This window comes from Medicago sativa, chromosome 2 (assembly GCF_051527215.1).
Source record: "Medicago sativa cultivar Bolivia chromosome 2, Bolivia_mono, whole genome shotgun sequence".
NCBI lineage: Eukaryota > Viridiplantae > Streptophyta > Magnoliopsida > Fabales > Fabaceae > Medicago > Medicago sativa.
In genome coordinates, this window is record NC_140750.1 from 76,411,809 (window position 1) to 76,429,914 (window position 18,106).

Genomic DNA, 18,106 nt, shown 5'->3' on the forward strand with positions numbered 1-18,106 from the left:
TAGATTATTTACGATGGTCAAATCATGACCCTCGTGATAATCTGACGATGATCCATGAATCATGTTGAATCCTACGCAACAAAATAACTGTAAGGAAATTTGACCTTTTTTTACAATGGTAGCATTTGGGTGCGATTCCAAACCTAAAAAAGGTCAATGACATCCGATAAAAGATTTGTTCTCAATCATGACTAAATTTCTCTCTCTTCTAAAATTTTTACCGACTTAAACGTAAAAGTCTTTACACGTACGTACACTATCCCTCATGGAGCACAACGATGTCCTTTGCCATATACAAACAACTCCATTGTTGTCTTCATGTCAACTCCCTAACATAATCCATATCACAATGTAATGACAAATTTCTATGTGGACAAATTTGTCAAGAGTTAAAATTGATAGTGGCTCATGTTGTTCCCCATTTGCATATTGTCCACGAGTGTGAGCGCACAAATCAAAATGAAATGAGGGACCCTAATTCCCGATTTTGTGATATATGTAATTGCAAATGGACAATATATTTTTGTTACGAATTATTAAGCACTGATGATTTTTTTTATATTATTTTAAAAGAAAAAGAGGGCCATTTTGTTCATGTACGAGTACAAATTAAGTCGAAGTTTCTCTGTTAAAGCAAAATGTCACTCGTATACAAAATAATCGAGAAAAACATATGGGCCATCGTCTCCAAAGACCAATGCATGATGCATCAATCATTAATTAAAAAAGTAACTAATCATGCATTTCACGATATTCATAAAAAATCTCAAATTAATTGATTAATCAATTAAACTTACTGGTGCCATGTTTGACTTCCAATTAAGAGATGTTGCTCTCACTTTTCTGACAGGTTGGCAAGCTAATGTCAATCCTTTAAATTGACATTTCTATCGGATTAATTTTTTAATGTATTTTTTTGAATTGGTCTTTAATTTATGTTATACTCCATCCGTCCCATATTACTTGACCTAGTTGACTCCGTCACGTATGCCAATGCACAATTTTAAACTTAAATTTCTTTAATAATCTAGTAGAAAAAATTACGAAAATTTGATATTTTGAAAATATTAATCGAGACGAATCTAACAACATCTTATATGCATATTTTGTTTTTATATATTAGTAGAAAAATAGAGTCAAAACATGTTACATGAATAGTGCAAATATTTTAAATAGGTCAAGTAATATGGGACGGAGGGAGTATATATTTTTGTTAAAATTATTGTATGTTATATTTAGTTTGCTATGTAAACTTTCTAATAAAGAACTTTAGAAGTTAGGCAAACATTGAGTCAAAAATTAGTTAGGCAAAAGACAAATGAATCATACAAATACATAATCCAAATGAAATCCACTTAAGTAGAAAATGTCAACGGTTGGAAAAATTGAAGAGAAAAGTCAAACTAGTCCTCTTATTCAAGATAAATACTCCATCCGTTCCTTTTTAAGTGTCTCTTTTGGAGAAAACATTTGTTCCTATTTAACTGTCACTTTCAAAGTTCAATGCAACATTAAATGTTGTTTTACCAATATTATCATTAGTTATTTATTGCGGAGAGAGAAATACATGAAATGAGATGTTAAATGAATAAGATCATTATAGTAAAAATATAACTTATTGTATCAAAAGTAGTACAGTAACAATTATTGATTGTCTTGGTTTATGTAAAATGTTGAAAAATGACAATTAAAAAGGAACGGAGGTAGTACTTGTCAAAGAGTGGTTGGTCATTATAAATAAAAGTATTTAGCAAAATTCAATTTGTATACAATGTGAATAAAGTAAATTACCAAATTATTTAAAATTTAACATCATAACTGTTTTAAAAATTACATATAAAATAATACTCCCTCCGGTCCTTATTATAAGAAAAAGTTGACTTTTTAGGTTCATAAAATAATTAATGTATCTTATTGAAAATACAGGCTAGATACATCATTTACACAATGAACCAAAAAATTTAATTGTTTCTTATAATAAGGACCGGAGGGAGTATTTAATTAGATAATAATGTGTGGAATTTTTACTTTTATTAATTAGACATTTATTGTGGGTAAAACTAATATTTTCCTCTTAAATGATATAAATACACATATTTCTAAAATTAATTAGACGTTTCTGGATAAAAACTATAATAATTAAGATGTCCATTTACTTCACGAAATGGAGAAGTCCTCTACTCATTTTATTCAGATACATTTTTGAATAATTTTTAGTAAATAAAAAATAAACTATTTAACAATCAATAACAAAATAAATAATTTAGAGGCAGGATGCAATTAACTAATATGTTATCAAAAGAAAATGACAAGAAAAACAATTTGACTAACTAATATGTTGCCTAACTACTCCATATGAGAGGAGTCAGACAACAAAGTAAGAACTAAATTAGAAGGAGGAGAAATCCACGTCTTTAAGGTGGCCTCAAACTTAATTACTCAATCAGCACATTCATTGTTTTTACTCAAAATAGGAGTTATGGAAATCTTACAAGAAATAAAAGAGAGTTACCTAATGATGAGAGAAATAATAATCACATGAGAATGAAATTCAAAGTCATGAACGCACAATCAAATATATAGCCGTCTTGAAGTTATATTCCAAAATAATAGACATGTTGAGAGTTTGACTAACTAATTAGAAGCTCTTCCACATACTCCATACGAACTTAAAAATTGACTTTTTATATTCATTATGTAATTAATGTATTTGTCTATAATATAAATCAAATACATCATTTTTTCTCAAAAAAAAATCAAATACATCATTTATGCAATAAATAAAAAAAATCAAACATTTCTTATAAATAGGACCGGAGGGAGTATGTTGCACCATAAAAATTATGAATATGTATACCATTAATGTCTCTTAAGAGGCCACCAACACCCACATTTTTTGGGTTTTTAAAGGAGAAATCATCTACATTGACTTTAATACAGCAACCAACAAGGGGGCCACTGAACATGGCGAAAGACATGATAGTCACCGGAACAACCAAGAGTATGAACCATAGAATTTGACATTGTTTAAATGAGTGTTGTTATCACTGTCCATTTGAATTTGACATTAGTTTCTTTCAAATTGGTTTGTCCAGAGTCATTGAGTCTAAAAAAATCTTAAACCGAGTGTAAATAATTTTGATTTATATACTTTGATGAAACTTGTTTATTTATTTATTTTTTGTATGGTGAAATGTTGGATTTTTGTTGTTGTTGAAATGAGATATTGGATGTTGTTGATGATGATGGTGAGTGATGGGGATGGGAATAGGCCAGACCGGCCTATAGGGGCTTATAGCCTAGCCTACGACAGGCCAGGTCAGACTATACTTTTTTCTTAATTAGAGAAGGTCTATGCTTTTTTTAAGCCTACTTAGCTTAAAAGGCCAGGCCACAGGCCTCTCAAAAGCCTCTTAAACCTATTAGGCCGGCCTATTTAAGCAATATGAATAATATTATTTATTATTACATTATATTTTGAACTTTGAATTAAAATATAAATTTGTAAACTTTTTCAATAATTTAAGCTTTATTAGTATACAATAATTTTTTTCATATATAATTGTATTACTGTAAACTAGAATACAAATATGATACAATATATAGTCGAATTTCCAAAAACCTCGTGTTGATTATCAAAAGAGAGTTTAATATAATTGAACTATTAGTTCGTTAGTCCATTTAAACTTAAATCTCATTGCTTATTTAGATGTTCATAAGATATAGGCTTTTAAACAGGCTAGTAGGCCGTATCAGGCTTTCAGAAGGCCAGACTCAGACTTTAAAAAAAAGAATTTTGCTCTCCACCCTGTACATTTTGCTCGCGCCCTGCAGCCGTTCCAAATTTACCCTTGCGCAAGTTAACTAACGCAAGTGTAAAACTATGCGTTAGTTAAGTAACGCTGCGTCAATTAAGATGCGCAAGTGTAAAACACTGCGTGAGTTAACTAACGTATAGTCACATATAGTATAAAACACTACGTGAGTTAACTCACGCAATGTTTTACACTTGCGCGAGTTAACTCACGCACTACAATTTTGTAGAGTCTGTGCATCCATTTTGTATAGGCTAATACGCCTAATGTTGTCAACAATGACATTAAATTCATCAAACCTTCTCTATTAGCACACACAACATCTATAAGAACCTACGAGTCACTTAGAAACTTCACACGTAGCAATCCCATTTTTTGCACCCAATTCATGGCATTCAACAACGTAACAACTCCTCCCTCATGCACCAACATGTTATGTTGAGACCATCTTGTAAATGCATGAATAAACTGACCTTTTATGCCTCAAATACAACAACCAACGCATGTGCGATTATGTCCACGAAAAAAGCTTGCATCGACACACAGCGTGAGTTAACTTGCGCGGCGTCACTTAACTTGCGCAGCGTGAGTTAACGTACGATGTGTTACTTAACATGCGCAAGGGCAATTTTGGCATGGCTGCAGGGCGCGAGCAAAATGTGCTGGGTGGAGAGCAAAATTCTTAAAAAAAATATGGCAGGCCAGGCTTAGGCCTTGCAAAGCCTAGCTCGGCCTAGCCTATTCCCATCCCTAGTGAGTGATGGTGTTGATGATAGAGTGAGTTCATAATTTTTTTTATTTCTTTTAATAATAATAATTATTAATTAATCCGCTTGGGTTAGCATGATAACATTGACCTGAGACCTGTTAGTGTGTTTCTTCTCAAGGTCAGGTTCGATTCTTCCCGATACTAATTTGGATGAGATAATTTAGCTTCTTAAAAAAATAACAATTATTAACTTATTTATTTAAAATTGTAAGTTATAAAAAATAAATTATTCATATATTTAATTCAAATGATGTGATTTCTATATGAACAATCTACATCATATTAAAAAAATTCACGTTTAATTATTTATACAAAAGGGTATACAAACTTTTGGTGCGACTTTTTCCTTTTCAATCTTATTCTTTATGTAAACTATTTTTTAGGAGATATAAAACTATTTTATTTATATTTTTTTTATTATTTAGTTAAATAATCAGTTATAAACACACTTTTTTCTTTCAGTTTTACCCGTCATTTCTTTTTTGTTTTTCAATTCAATTCTAGTTTACAAATCAAATAACTTAATTTTTAAAAAATTAGATAAATTTATAACTTTTATTAATTTTATTGATAAAAGCAGAAAGACATACTAGATGCTACCAATAAAAATTAAAAATAATAATAGATTATATCAGAATTTAACTTTGTAAGAGAGAAATCATTGATGAAAAAAGTTAATATAACGTTTTCTTATAAGTAAAATAATTCATTGGAAATAAATATAAAATTTAAGTACATGAAATACAATACCAATCAGTAGTAAATTTGACAAACCCCATACCCAATATATGGACAACATGTAAATGTATTGAATGTCTTGTCTATCCCAGACGAAAACCATAAGGTTGTAGGAAGTGCAATGGATACCATTTTTAATATTTTTTTATTCAATGAAACTAATAAGATGGTGGTATCTATATTGATTTTATCTGATAAAAGATTTACTGTTATGGTGAATGTTGAAAAAACAATGTTCCTAATTAACAAAAATCACAACTGATTAACAGATTGACTACTGGAGGAAATCTGATCAACACACTACAGTTCATTTGTATATATTTTAGTGATGGTTTTCTACTCAAGTAGTTACTGATAAATATTTTGAAGCTTAGATTAGATAGTCAGATTTGAAGGAAACAAATGCATCCTAATAGTGTAGACTAGCTGCAACATTATGATTCATGCAATATATTTTCGACAAATGTATTAGATATCTGAATTATGACGGATGATGTAAAAATAAGAATAAATTAAAAGGGGAGTTGTTAGAAAAATTAAAATAGAGATGTACCAACAAAAAAAGAAAATAAATTATAACATAAGAATTTGAGAAAAATTCTCTCTCTAAAAAAAAAAAATTTGAGAAAAATATTCATGGCTTCTGTCTACGTACGTGTAGACATTCAGGTGAAGATATATAGTATTGCTAGCTTCATTCATGTTGTTTATTACCAAAAAAAAAAATTAATTCAATTTGTTAATTTAGATTTGTTATGTGTGGAAGAGATATACTGTATTTAGGAATATGTGACATATGCTATTCATATACATATAAAGATAGAGTAGGCGTTGGTTGGTTGGTCAATATATATAGAAGAAATGAAAGAGTTAAGATCACTTGGAGCAGAGAAAATAATAAATATAGTAGATGAGATTCAGAAAGCGTGGTGGCTATGTATTCCCTCTGGTCATGGTCTAAGAAATAGGGGATGGTAAAATGACCAATTTCCAATCAATCACTCACCTCATTTTAAAACTATAGCTTTGTGTCACATATTTTTTTCCTTCTTTTACTTATCTAGCTTATCTAGGGTTATTGTTGGTGATAGATTATTAAATTAACAAAGAAACCATGATTTTTACTGCTTGATTTTTAACCTGTTTACATCAGTTTGATTAGGTTGGTAAAGGTTGGTTAATTTGCGACTTTGAAATATTTTGAAGCCAGCTAGCTACCTACCTACAGTACTACTTATGCAAGTTGCAACGGATGACCTAGTATTATATATAACGGCTCCTCCCTAACAAACATATGATCAAAGTAAGAGTAACAAACATATGATCAAAGTAAGAGGAAATTTTCCATGATCTAAAGTATTTGGAAACATAATTTGAAGGCACACATAAAATACAAAATAATAAATTATTTTAACATATATATTTTTTCAATATCTATTATAAATGATGTATCATGTCTCTAATTATATTATGAACTAAATACATCATTTATTAAATGAACTTAATTTTTTTTTCTCTTCCATAGAGACCGGAGGGAGGATATTCTTTCTACCTTTCCTAAGCCCCGTGTATAATACATGTGGTCAACCAAGTATTTTTCTCAAAGAAAGGAATAATAATAATCGCTATGTGTTATTTACATTTTCCAGCATTTTGCGGTATTGCAATTTAGAAGAGCATAGAGCTCTAAAAACATGACAACTAAAAAGAAATGGATAGAGTAATTCATGAGTAATTTAGTTGTGTTTGGAAGTTGTTTTATGATTGTTATTAAGTTTTTGAGTAATTAATTAAGTTTTTGAACAAATCAACAAATCAACAAAGTTTTTGAGTAATTAATTTATGATTATTTTTCAACAAATCAACAAAGATGAAAAATATTTTTGAGAAATTGATAAATTCATGAGTAATTTAGTTGTGTTTGGAAGTTGTTTTTCAACAAATCAACAAAGATGAAAATCAATTCATCTGTTAAATAAGCACAGTTTTTACTTTTGTTCTTCTGTTGACTTATTGACCATTCAAAATTGTTATTATTGATTTTTGGGTTAATTATGTTTCTAGTCCCTATAAAATAGCGACCTTGTAAGTTTAGTTCCTACTTAATTTTAATAGCATTTTTAGTCCCTAATTTTGTTTTTCTGCACTGAGTATTAGTCCCTACTCAATTCAAATTTGTTTAATTTATGCTTAAACTCTTAAATTTTTGAACAATTTTTTGCAGACATGTTTAGAACATTACTAAAAGTTCGTCCGCAAAAAATTATCGCAAAATTTGATTTCTACATCCAGATTTTATTACTTTTTATCTTTAACTTTTGTCGTTTTAAAAAATTCATATTTAATTCATTTCATGTTAGAAAATTCTAAATTTTAGTAAACGAACCTTTCATAGTGTTCTAATCTTGTCTCAAAAAAATCGTTCAAAAATTTAAGAGTTTAAGGATAATTAATCAAACTTTGTTTTAGCAGGGACTAAAATTATAAGTAAATTTTTTTTATAGGGACTAAAAATGCTATTAAAATTAAGTAGGGACTAAACTTACAAGATCGCTATTTTATAGGGACTAGAAACATAATTAACCCTTGATTTTTTGTGTTATGAAGATGATGAAACTCAGGTATTTCTCATAATTTTGATTATCAACATCATCATCACAATCATGTCTTTCCTAATCATTTGATGGAAGTAACAAAACAGAGTTGAAGAGGTTCACACACAAAAAATATAAATATTGAATTTAGGAATAAAAAAGTATACAAACATGGGAATTCAATTGCAGTTGCAGGGATGGTTATCTAATATGCAGATTCAAACAAAACAAAAAATGCACCAAGCAATGGTATGATAAAGGCATGCGGATGAGAGAGGGAAGAACATTAATTATTATTAATTAATTAAAAAGTTGTAGTTGGTGGCTCAACAAGGGACCATGCGTGAATTGCAAACTGAACAACAATTTTCTAGCGGTAGTTAACTGCCGCTGGAAGCCAACGGTTGTTAACTACCGGCGCTTTATCCAACGGTTGTTAACTGCCGCTGGGAGCATTTTAGTATTTTACTTGTGTCAATAGAAAGTATTCTATGTCAAAAAAGCAATTTTCCTTGTGAAAAAAGAGGGGAAAACACATCTTCCACCCAAAAAAAAAACGGGGGAAAACACATCCCATGTGATTTTTTATTTTATTTTTTTACTTAAAATTCCACGTGAATTTAGAGTTATATGTATATATCACAAAAAAAATAAAAAAAAGTTTGAAATTTTTGTTTCAATATTATTTAATCAACTTTGCTATTTGGTGCGACAACCATTTGCATGAGGCTGCACGAGCGCTTTTTTCTTATACATACTTGTATGGGTTCCACTTTCATAGTGTTTATTCTTCGGGAAATGTTAACCTGTGCCCATTAAGGAATTATAAAAGGAAATTCTGTTCCCTCAAAAAAAGAAAAATATAAAAGGAAATTTTGTCTTGGAAACTGTGAATTCTACTTTTTAAAAGTTAAAAAAATGTTCTTCTTCAATGCAAAATTTGACTTTTCTTTCTACGTTTGGTTCCTTAACTAATGCCCCGGGAGCACTAGTTAACAAGACCCTTATTCTTATTATTATTTTCAAATCATCTCAAACAAAAAATATTATTTTTTCAAATAGAAATAAAGGAAGACAAAAATAAATATGTTAACCAAAAAAAGGTTAAATATACTATCTTATTTATAGAACCACATACACTTCTATAATTTCTTTTTATAGAACAACATAAAAAAAATACTTTAATTCATTTTAATTTTTAAGTTACAAATATTGGACACGGCTCATTTAACTTTTTTTTTTTCTTCTTTTTTTGTCTCTTGATTTATAAACGGTAAAAAATTTTGATCATTTAAGTTACAAACATTAAGGACCAAATCGTATAAAATTTTGTAACTTAAAAGAGACTAAAATGAAAAGAAAAAAAAAGACTTAAAAGATCAAAGCAAAACATAAAGATAACATAAAAGACAAAAAGTATATAATGACTAAAAATGAAAGTTAGTAACCTCTTTGTTTTATTCATTATTAAAAAAAGTTAGTAATTTTATAGGTACTAAAAATATTTTTATATGAGAACAATATAAGGTGGGAATGTTGCTCAGTCTAAGGTAGAGAAAACTTTATGACTCAAAGATCATTAACAAACGTATTTACATTTATATCGTTTCAATTTCAAAGACATGCATGCGGAGCTTGAACTCGATACATCCAGATATAAGACATGTTTTTTTACTATTAGACTAAACACTTGAATAATTTTTTTTGTGGGGTCATTAACCAAGAAGAATTATTTGCATGACTGCTCTATACCACAGTCCGCAAGTAACTACTAGTATAACACAATGGAAAAAAAAAAAGTAACACTGAAGCAGGAATGGGCGAAGATCTAAATTAAGAGGCAGGAAAATGGACGGTTAGCAGTGTTCGTGGGATTTCAACGAATTTATAATTCGCACACTTCAGCATTTTCCTTATTTAATAGCGGGGAATTAGTCACTTTAGTCCCTGAATGGGAGAGGATTCGTCACTTTAGTCCCTGAATGAAGAGAAATTGTAAAACAGTCCCTGCAAGGTCAATTTCAGGGACTAAAGTGACTAACAGAGTCTACATTCAAGGACTAAATTGACTAACGAAGTTTGCATTCAGGGACTAAATTGACTAACAAAGTCTACATTCACGAACTATTTTGCAATTTATCTGCATTCAGGGACTAAAGTGACGAATCCTTTCCGATTCAGGGACTGAAGTGACTAATTCCCCTTTAATAGCCATGACATTAATGTGAAGTACCAATTGGCTTGTCAATGACCACCGGAAAGTTTGACTAACCATCTTTAGTAATTTGTCTCCTCATTTGCATTTTTTTTAACATGTTAAACAAATTTTGAAAAACATTCTTGAGAAATATATATATTTTTTTCCAAACACATGAGTAAAAATGTTATTTCTAGGAATCATATCAAGAGAATATCATCTCAATGAATGTAATTTCAAGCAATGAAAAAATAGCACAAACCAAAATGTAGAAATCTCTTGTAGGAAAACTATGTCAATTCAAGAAATTAATTATGGTTGCACATACACCGTGGTTCCCACAAAAATGTAGAAAAGTCACCGCAATGAAAGTTTAGGTTAAGGAAAGTCAAACTTAATCTCAAACTCACTCAAACTCAAGAAGCACGAACATGAACAAAAACATGAAAACAAGATTAAGCTTCTCCATCAAAACTCACAATCCCAATCACAAAATCCAAACTTCCACTTTACTCCTTTCCCCAATCCAAACACTCCTTATACAACTTCTCTGTTCATCTCTAACCCCAGTCTCATCAAACCAAACCCCACCACCACTTCCAATCCTCCCTCTCCCAACAGCATTCCAGCTCCAATGGCAAAATTCCAACATGGCCCTTTTCTTCCACTTCGGCACAAACACCTTCACAGACTCCGAATGGGGTACAGGTCAAGCTGACCCAACAATCTTCAACCCAACAAAACTCAACGCTTCTCAATGGATTCATGTTGCTAAAGATTCTGGTTTTTCAAGAGTTTTGTTAACTGCTAAGCATCATGATGGGTTTTGTTTGTGGCCTTCTGAGTATACTGATTATTCGATTCGGTCGAGTGGTTGGAGAAATGGGAATGGTGATGTTGTTGCTGATGCTGCTGCTGCTGCTAGAGATGCTGGTGTTGGGTTTGGGGTTTATCTTTCGCCGTGGGATCGGCATGAAGAGTGTTATGGTGATACCTTGCGGTATAATCAACATTACTTGGCTCAAATGACTGAGTTGCTCACTAGGTATTTGTTGTTTTGACTTGGTTGATCATTTTGGGCTTGTTTGAATAAACAACTTATTTGCAGCTTATATCACACACGTTTATGTATAAGCTTACATAAGGTGTTTTTATAGAAAAAAGATATTGTTTTTGTATGTGCTATAAGCTATATTGGAGAACTTATGAAAATAAGCCAAAAAAAACTTGTGAAAATTGTCATTAGCTATTTTCATAAGTTATCCCAAACAGTCTCCAAACTGGCCCTTAATCTTTAAATTTTGTGCTTAAGGAGTAGAAGTTCCTTGGCTGAGTTTATTTTATGTCTTCATTATTGCCCAATTGTTTGATGAGTTATTAGCTTCCATCTCATTATTATCACTAGGATCTAGCATGAGTGGTTAGTGCGCACAAAAGCGTGTTGTTAGTATTTTAAACATCTCGGGGTATTGAGTTCGATTCCTAACAATCATAAAAAGCTTCCACCTGACCTTGTTATTACAACAATTAGTTTTTTTTAGCTTTTTTTTGAAAGAAATTAGTCTTTGTAGTTATCAAGCTAGTTATTATGACTGTTATATGTATGTTCATGTGATCAGTTAGCGTTTTTTTTTTTCCTTCACCTTTAACCCTGTGGTTTCCAAGGAAAAAGGGTCGTTATAATCCAGGGTCATTGTAATCCAGAGTTTGACTGGTAGGTAAGAAAAGTCTAGCAAAACATGGTTTCAACTAGGGATTGAACTTGGTTGTTCCCACGGAAGCTTATTAACCACTTTAGCGCAACCACTTGGTTGGTTAGTATTTTTATCCTTTTCAACTGGTATTAATATATTTAATAAATGTAATTGTTTTACAAACTTGTAATTAACATGTGACTTATTGGAAGTAACTCTTGGAACAAACACTACTGTAAAGTAAGCTTGTAACTGAATTCTGAAGTAATAAATTTAGGGTGTGTGCTCAGTATATTTAAGCTAAAAGTTATGAAGTAAGCCTGTACAATTAACTTGAGAATAAGTACATCCTTTCTATTTTAGAACCATGCTAGTTTAAAGGAACTTTTTTCTTTTAAACTATACTTGATTTTTATTTTTATATTGAGGAAGTTGATATTTGTGATTGGTTTGGATTGACCGATTTGGTTTCTTTCCGTTTGACAATGTATTGCTAATACAATGTGCATTCACTTTTGCATTTAAACCAGGTATGGAGAGATAAAGGACGTTTTTCTGGATGGTGCCAAAGGAGAAGGGGAGAAGAGCATGAAATATTTCTTTGAGAGTTGGTTTTCTCTCATTCACCAGCTCCAACCAGGTGCCGCCATTTTTTCTGATTCTGGTCCTGACACAAGGTGGGTTGGCAATGAACAAGGGGTTGCTGGATCCACTTGTTGGTCTCTTTTCAACCAGTCCGTCATTGAAATTGGTGGCGTTGACAATGATCCACAGTGAGTTCTCTTTCATACTAACATTCCTAATATAGTTTCCTTTGCTTTCGCATTGGTTGGTTCATTATGTCCTTGTTTGAAATTATCTCGGATTCAAAAATCTGTTATCTTGTCAGTCATCATCATATAATTAATGCATTTTTCGTAAAACAATTTAAATAGTCTTGGAGTTGAATCGTTGCATTATTCGTCCATCGGGATTGAAAGGATTTAACTTACCCTGATTAAGAGGATTTATTGATTTCAAATGAAGTTGAAGCATGCAAGTTTCAATCATTTGTTCTTTGCTGCAAATATTAATGGCAAGGTTTCACACTCAGGATGTAGATGGGTAGAAATGGGATATGAATTTCCTGTTGTCAAGGGATTTACAGCATTAGATTAATTACTTTTATCTTTCTCTTGTAACTAAAGACTGCATGAAATCCAATGCTGTGTAAATTCACTGACTGTTTGACAGTGTGTTCTCTTGACATTGACAACATGGAATCCAAACCCTAAAAATGCTTTAGTGTCATGGTTGCATAGCGTGAGAGGTCCATTTGTTGCAACTCAGATTAGGCTTGTTTGATTGGCTTATTTGAGCTTATCTACTGACATAAACACGAGACTGTTTGGGAGAGTTTATGAAAACATCTTATGACATATTGTCCATAGCTATTTCCAGCTTATTTCCATAGGCTCTACATGATAGCTTCTTAAAACAACATATATGAAAACAATTTGACTTTAATTTATCTTTTGTTATAGAAATCGCTTATACATCATAAGTGTTATGTGATAAGTGCTTATAATTTAGCTGTTTATCCAAATAGGACTTAAGATAGCTACTTATTAATGTTTTGGGGGATCTAACAGATACCAAAAGCAGGGAGATCCATTTGGTCTTGATTGGGTGCCTGCACTTTGTGATGTCTCTATCAGACCTGGTTGGTTTTGGCATGCTTCTGAGCATCCAAAGTCTGCAAGGAAACTACTTGAAATATACTATAAATCTGTTGGTCGAAACTGTAAGCTATTATTGAACGTCCCCCCAAACTCATCAGGCCTTATTTCAGCTGAGGATATCCAAGTTCTTCGAGAGTTCAGTGAACTCCGCCATTCCATATTTTCCCACAATTTTGCTGCAAGTGCTTCCATTAATGCCAGCAGCACAAGAGGAGGAATCCAAGATACTCGCTTTAGTCCCTACAAAGTTCTTGAAGAAGGTATACACACTTATTGGGCTCCTGAGGAGAACCAATCTAAATGGATATTGTACATAAATCTCAAAAAACTAGTATCCTTTAATGTTCTGCAAGTTCAAGAACCTATTCATATGGGACAAAGGGTGATTAAGTTTCATCTGGAGGCATTGAACCAAGACGGTTTATGGAAGAGTGTTGTAAATGGCACCACAATTGGATATCAGAGGCTGTTGCTGTTTCCGAAACTAAAATCTCAGTATTTGAAGCTAGTTGTTGACAAGTCAAGGGCAGAACCTTTGATATCTTACTTAGGAATCTATTTGGACCCAGTTACAGTTTTGAGTGAGGACTTGCCTGATAAAAAATCAGGTACATATTTCAATGGAACCCAAGTTCTTCGCAGTGCCATGAAAAATGATTATCGAAGTGCCACAATGTAAACTTTGATGTCGTCGATTTGTTTGTAATTGTAAAATTTGAAAATATTTTAAAAGGTGTGTCCACATTCGATTTTCCTATTGTTTATAATTCTTCAAGTGTGGAGTCAACCATGAATAGCATGACCTAATGAATTGTTGAGAATTTAAGAGACAGTAGAAGCAAAAATGCCAAGAATTTGAGAGTGGCTTAGGGAAAAACAAATGTGTTTTATTCGTTATTCCAATGTTCACAAGGAAATGACATTGATGTTTATTCAACAAGAATGTGATTTTGGTTTTGTGCTGAGTGCATCATATCAGTTTCCCTTGCATCCAATCTTGTAACATCTGAAGTGCAACTTTTGGTTGATCCATAGGAACCATGTGACCAGCCTCTTTCACCTATTGTTCCAAAAAACAAAATAATTAAATACAAGTGAATCAATAGCTACAAAGCACCAACAGACACACACATACAATAGACACAACACCAATGTTGACATGTAGACATCCGCGAAATAAAAGTGATCAGATGTAAATACTTCTGTCGGTGTGGGATACGACATATGTCGAACACCAGACAAACTTTTAATTTGAAGTGTCTGTACTTTGTAGACGAATAGCCGCTTATGCTCATGAATACATCCTTAAACTACCGTGAGGAAAGCCAAAGGTCCATGACTTTTCAGAATTCCTGCTTCTTCACTATCAACCAAAAATGGAGTTGTAGGAGACTCCTTATATGCTGTCTGACCTGACCACTTCATGGCATCAACCCACCTTGAATTCCCTACCAAATGAGAAGCACATTTAGAATTCTAACTAACTAAATTGCATCAAATTTTTTGACACAAACAATTTTGGTTCCAAATTAATTCAGCTTAATTAATGAGCTTTAGTTAATGACAAATAGTTTAGGGGAATCTTAGTTCGGATTCTGCCTAAAAGAATAATTGGCCAGCCATTACCAACCTCTCGACGGAATTTCAAATTAATAGGGGCCCTTTCCCTAAAAACCAAAGAATTAAGACTAGAGAAATAAACTAAGCTTACGAAGCCAATTGCATATTAGATCTTTTTCTCCGGCATACACAAGTAACTTGATTCCATCCTCAAGAAGAGCAGGAATACCCACTTCAAGATTTTTCATCCAAGCCTGCAACTTGGCATTGTATACTGTGCTACTGCAAGAAACAAACTCCAAGTCCCCAACACCTAAAGCTTCCTTTACTATCTTCATGTTCAAGAATGTCTCTATGCTGGAGAAGTAAAAACAATGATCTCCCTCACATTTCTTTCTGATGTCGTAGTACTGCAGTTTGAATAACATAATGCATTAGTGTATTCAAACTTCATTATTTTCATACAATCTTTACATTATACTTTTAGTGGTAATTTTCTTTTTTGACAGCATACATTAATGTTGTCGGTGTTGTTTATGATCGGAATAAATATGTTCATACAAATACTTAATGAAGTCACGCATGCATCTCCACCTTCAGTGCCTGACAGATAAATTAAGAGTGTCATTGAGGAAAAATAACACGCGACTTGCACAATAAGTTGGTAAAATTCTCTCTTCGTGCTAAGTGATTTATGACTGAGAAAAGGCAAAGAGATCAATGTTCTACCACATGTTTCTGTCGCCTCTTGACATGGTGGGATCAACTTGTTGATTCTTTCATATTCATCCTTATTAATCAGTCCATTGTCTAATGCATAATCTGTATATGACATGTACTGAATTTTAGGATTGGTTAATCCATTACCAATAGCAAAGCCCTGTTGATTATAAAAGATGAAAGGAAGGAGTTAATACAATTAAAGTGATTATTTTACATTACATTGATATAATTTTTTGAGAAAAGTTTACCTTTTCATAAATATAAAGTTACATTATATGACAATGTAATAATACCTTTAGATTTATATGAATTCCTTCTTTTGCTTTGTTTCCTCGGTGAACTCTGGATGCAAAAGCTGGAACGTAATGTCCAGCGTATGACTCTCCAGTAATATAAAAGTCATTCTCAGCGAACTGAGGGTGTTCCTTAAAAAATGTCTGTTATTGTAAAAATTTAAATTGAGCTTATGTTTGGACAACATCATAGTGTAACATACAATTTCAAAATTAAATATAAGTACTAACTAACTATGAATCATATTGTCAAAAAAAAAAAAAACTATGAATCAAGTTTAACCACTTAATACAAGTGATTAATTCAATAAATAAAGTAATCATTTCATATGTTATTTTGATATTATTTTCTTTAATCACTTAACAAATCAAGTTACCTGCAAGAAATCATATAGATCATTGCTAACACCGTCTTCATCATGTCGATAGTCACTATCATCAGTGGTATAGCTGAAACCCGATCCAATGGGTTGGTCTACAAATATAATATTTGATGCCTACAAAGGAGAAAGAAAAAAGTATATATTGCAAGATGATTATGTATCAGTGAGAACTAAGGTGGAATAAAGAAAAGGGAAGAATGAATAGCTGTTACCTTGTCCCATCCATATTCATTCCAAACAAGGGACAAGTTCTTGTCCTTTGAGAACTGAAATGGTCCATTTTCAATAAACAAGGCAATTTCACTGCCGCATCCAGGACCTCCAGATAACCATATGACGACAGGGTCATCCTTACTGTTTCGAGATTCAAAGAAAAAATAGAACATCCTGCAATTGACATAACAAATTGTTCAATGGAAATATGTTCATGCACACATTATTATTATGTGGGGATAAAGTGATAAAACATTTACCTAGCAGCTTTGGAATGAGGAAGACTATAATACCCTGCATGATGACCAAGTTCTTCAACAGAATAACCAGAGTCATCAAAACCAGGGAAAGTGAACTTCTTCTCCACAATGTTTCCATGGAGGACATGAGGATCATTCTCTGGTATGTTTATGGAACTTTTAGGAAAAAGGTTAAGTCCTCTTATGAGAGTTTAAGGGGATGCAGTTGAAGAAAGGAGTATGTCATTGTTTTTGGGATGCAGTTGAAGAAAGGAGAATGAAGGTGAAATGAAGAAGAGGAAGTGCAACAGCATTGTAAAAGACAGACACATTTGGAGGAACCTTAAAGATGATGCCATGTTGTTTTGTTTTTGTTGAAAGAATGGAAGAAATGGATGTGAATTTATAGTGCTTGCTCAGTTGCTCTACGTATGCAAAGTTGCTTTAGTTTCATGATTAACGGAAAAGTTGAGTTGAGTATCAAAGGCTCAACTCTTTAAACTTTTTTGAGACTTTTGAAAAAAAATATATTTGAGACTAAAAATAGAAAAGTTACTTTCTTTTTTCAATAATGAAAATTTTCGTAAACTACTAAACTTCAATTCAGCTAAAAATAAAGTGTCATTCAACTAAAAATAATCTTAAACGTAAAGCTTTTGATCAATATCCCGAAATTCCTACGTGAAAGCCACTTTAATTAGACTATGTGGGCCATTATTACGTAACAAGTGTATATGATACAAGTACTCAAAAGTTCAAGATGCATTGCAATAAAGTAGCAATAAAACACATTGATGATATCCCCGTGAGCTTAGCTCAGTTGGCAGGGATATTGCATATTATATGCAGGGGCTGGGGTTCGAACCTCGGATACACCACTTGTATATGATCGAGATTGTAATTGTAGAAATGTCTCCTTGACCCCTTCCGCCGTTTCCCCCACCTCGATCTTGGCAATTATTTCTGCTAGTTGTTGCTAGCTTGAAGGAAAAGTGTTGACCAAGTTTTGACATTTTAGTTGGTCTAGATTTATGATGGATTGGACTTAGAGCATGCAGCAGGAAGTGCAACCATTGCAGATCTTTTAATAACATGACAAGTAGCCTAATCTGAATCTGGGAAACCAGAAAAGTGAAGTATGGAATCCTATGAATTAAATAAACCTTT

The 18,106-nt window shown here is 32.1% G+C and overlaps 1 protein-coding gene and 1 pseudogene across 2 annotated transcripts; one reads left to right on the forward strand and one right to left on the reverse strand.

The window, feature by feature from the left end:
- The first annotated feature begins 10,515 nt into the window (after window positions 1–10,515).
- On the forward strand, window positions 10,516–14,303 carry FUC1 (alpha-L-fucosidase 1). The gene is made up of 3 exons (XM_085746815.1): window positions 10,516–11,158; window positions 12,338–12,580; window positions 13,439–14,303. The coding sequence occupies exons 1-3, from the start codon at window positions 10,545–10,547 to the stop codon at window positions 14,205–14,207; spliced, it is 1,626 nt and encodes a 541-aa protein (XP_085602941.1). The 5' UTR covers window positions 10,516–10,544; the 3' UTR covers window positions 14,208–14,303.
- A 95-nt stretch (window positions 14,304–14,398) lies between these two features.
- On the reverse strand, window positions 14,399–17,309 carry LOC146950860 (serine carboxypeptidase-like; annotated as a pseudogene). Its single transcript, XR_015027720.1, has 8 exons — window positions 16,961–17,309; window positions 16,700–16,874; window positions 16,482–16,601; window positions 16,105–16,248; window positions 15,603–15,968; window positions 15,240–15,498; window positions 14,843–14,976; window positions 14,399–14,588 (listed from the first exon to the last, which is right to left on the reverse strand). The product of XR_015027720.1 is annotated as a serine carboxypeptidase-like (transcript).
- Window positions 17,310–18,106: the final 797 nt, after the last annotated feature.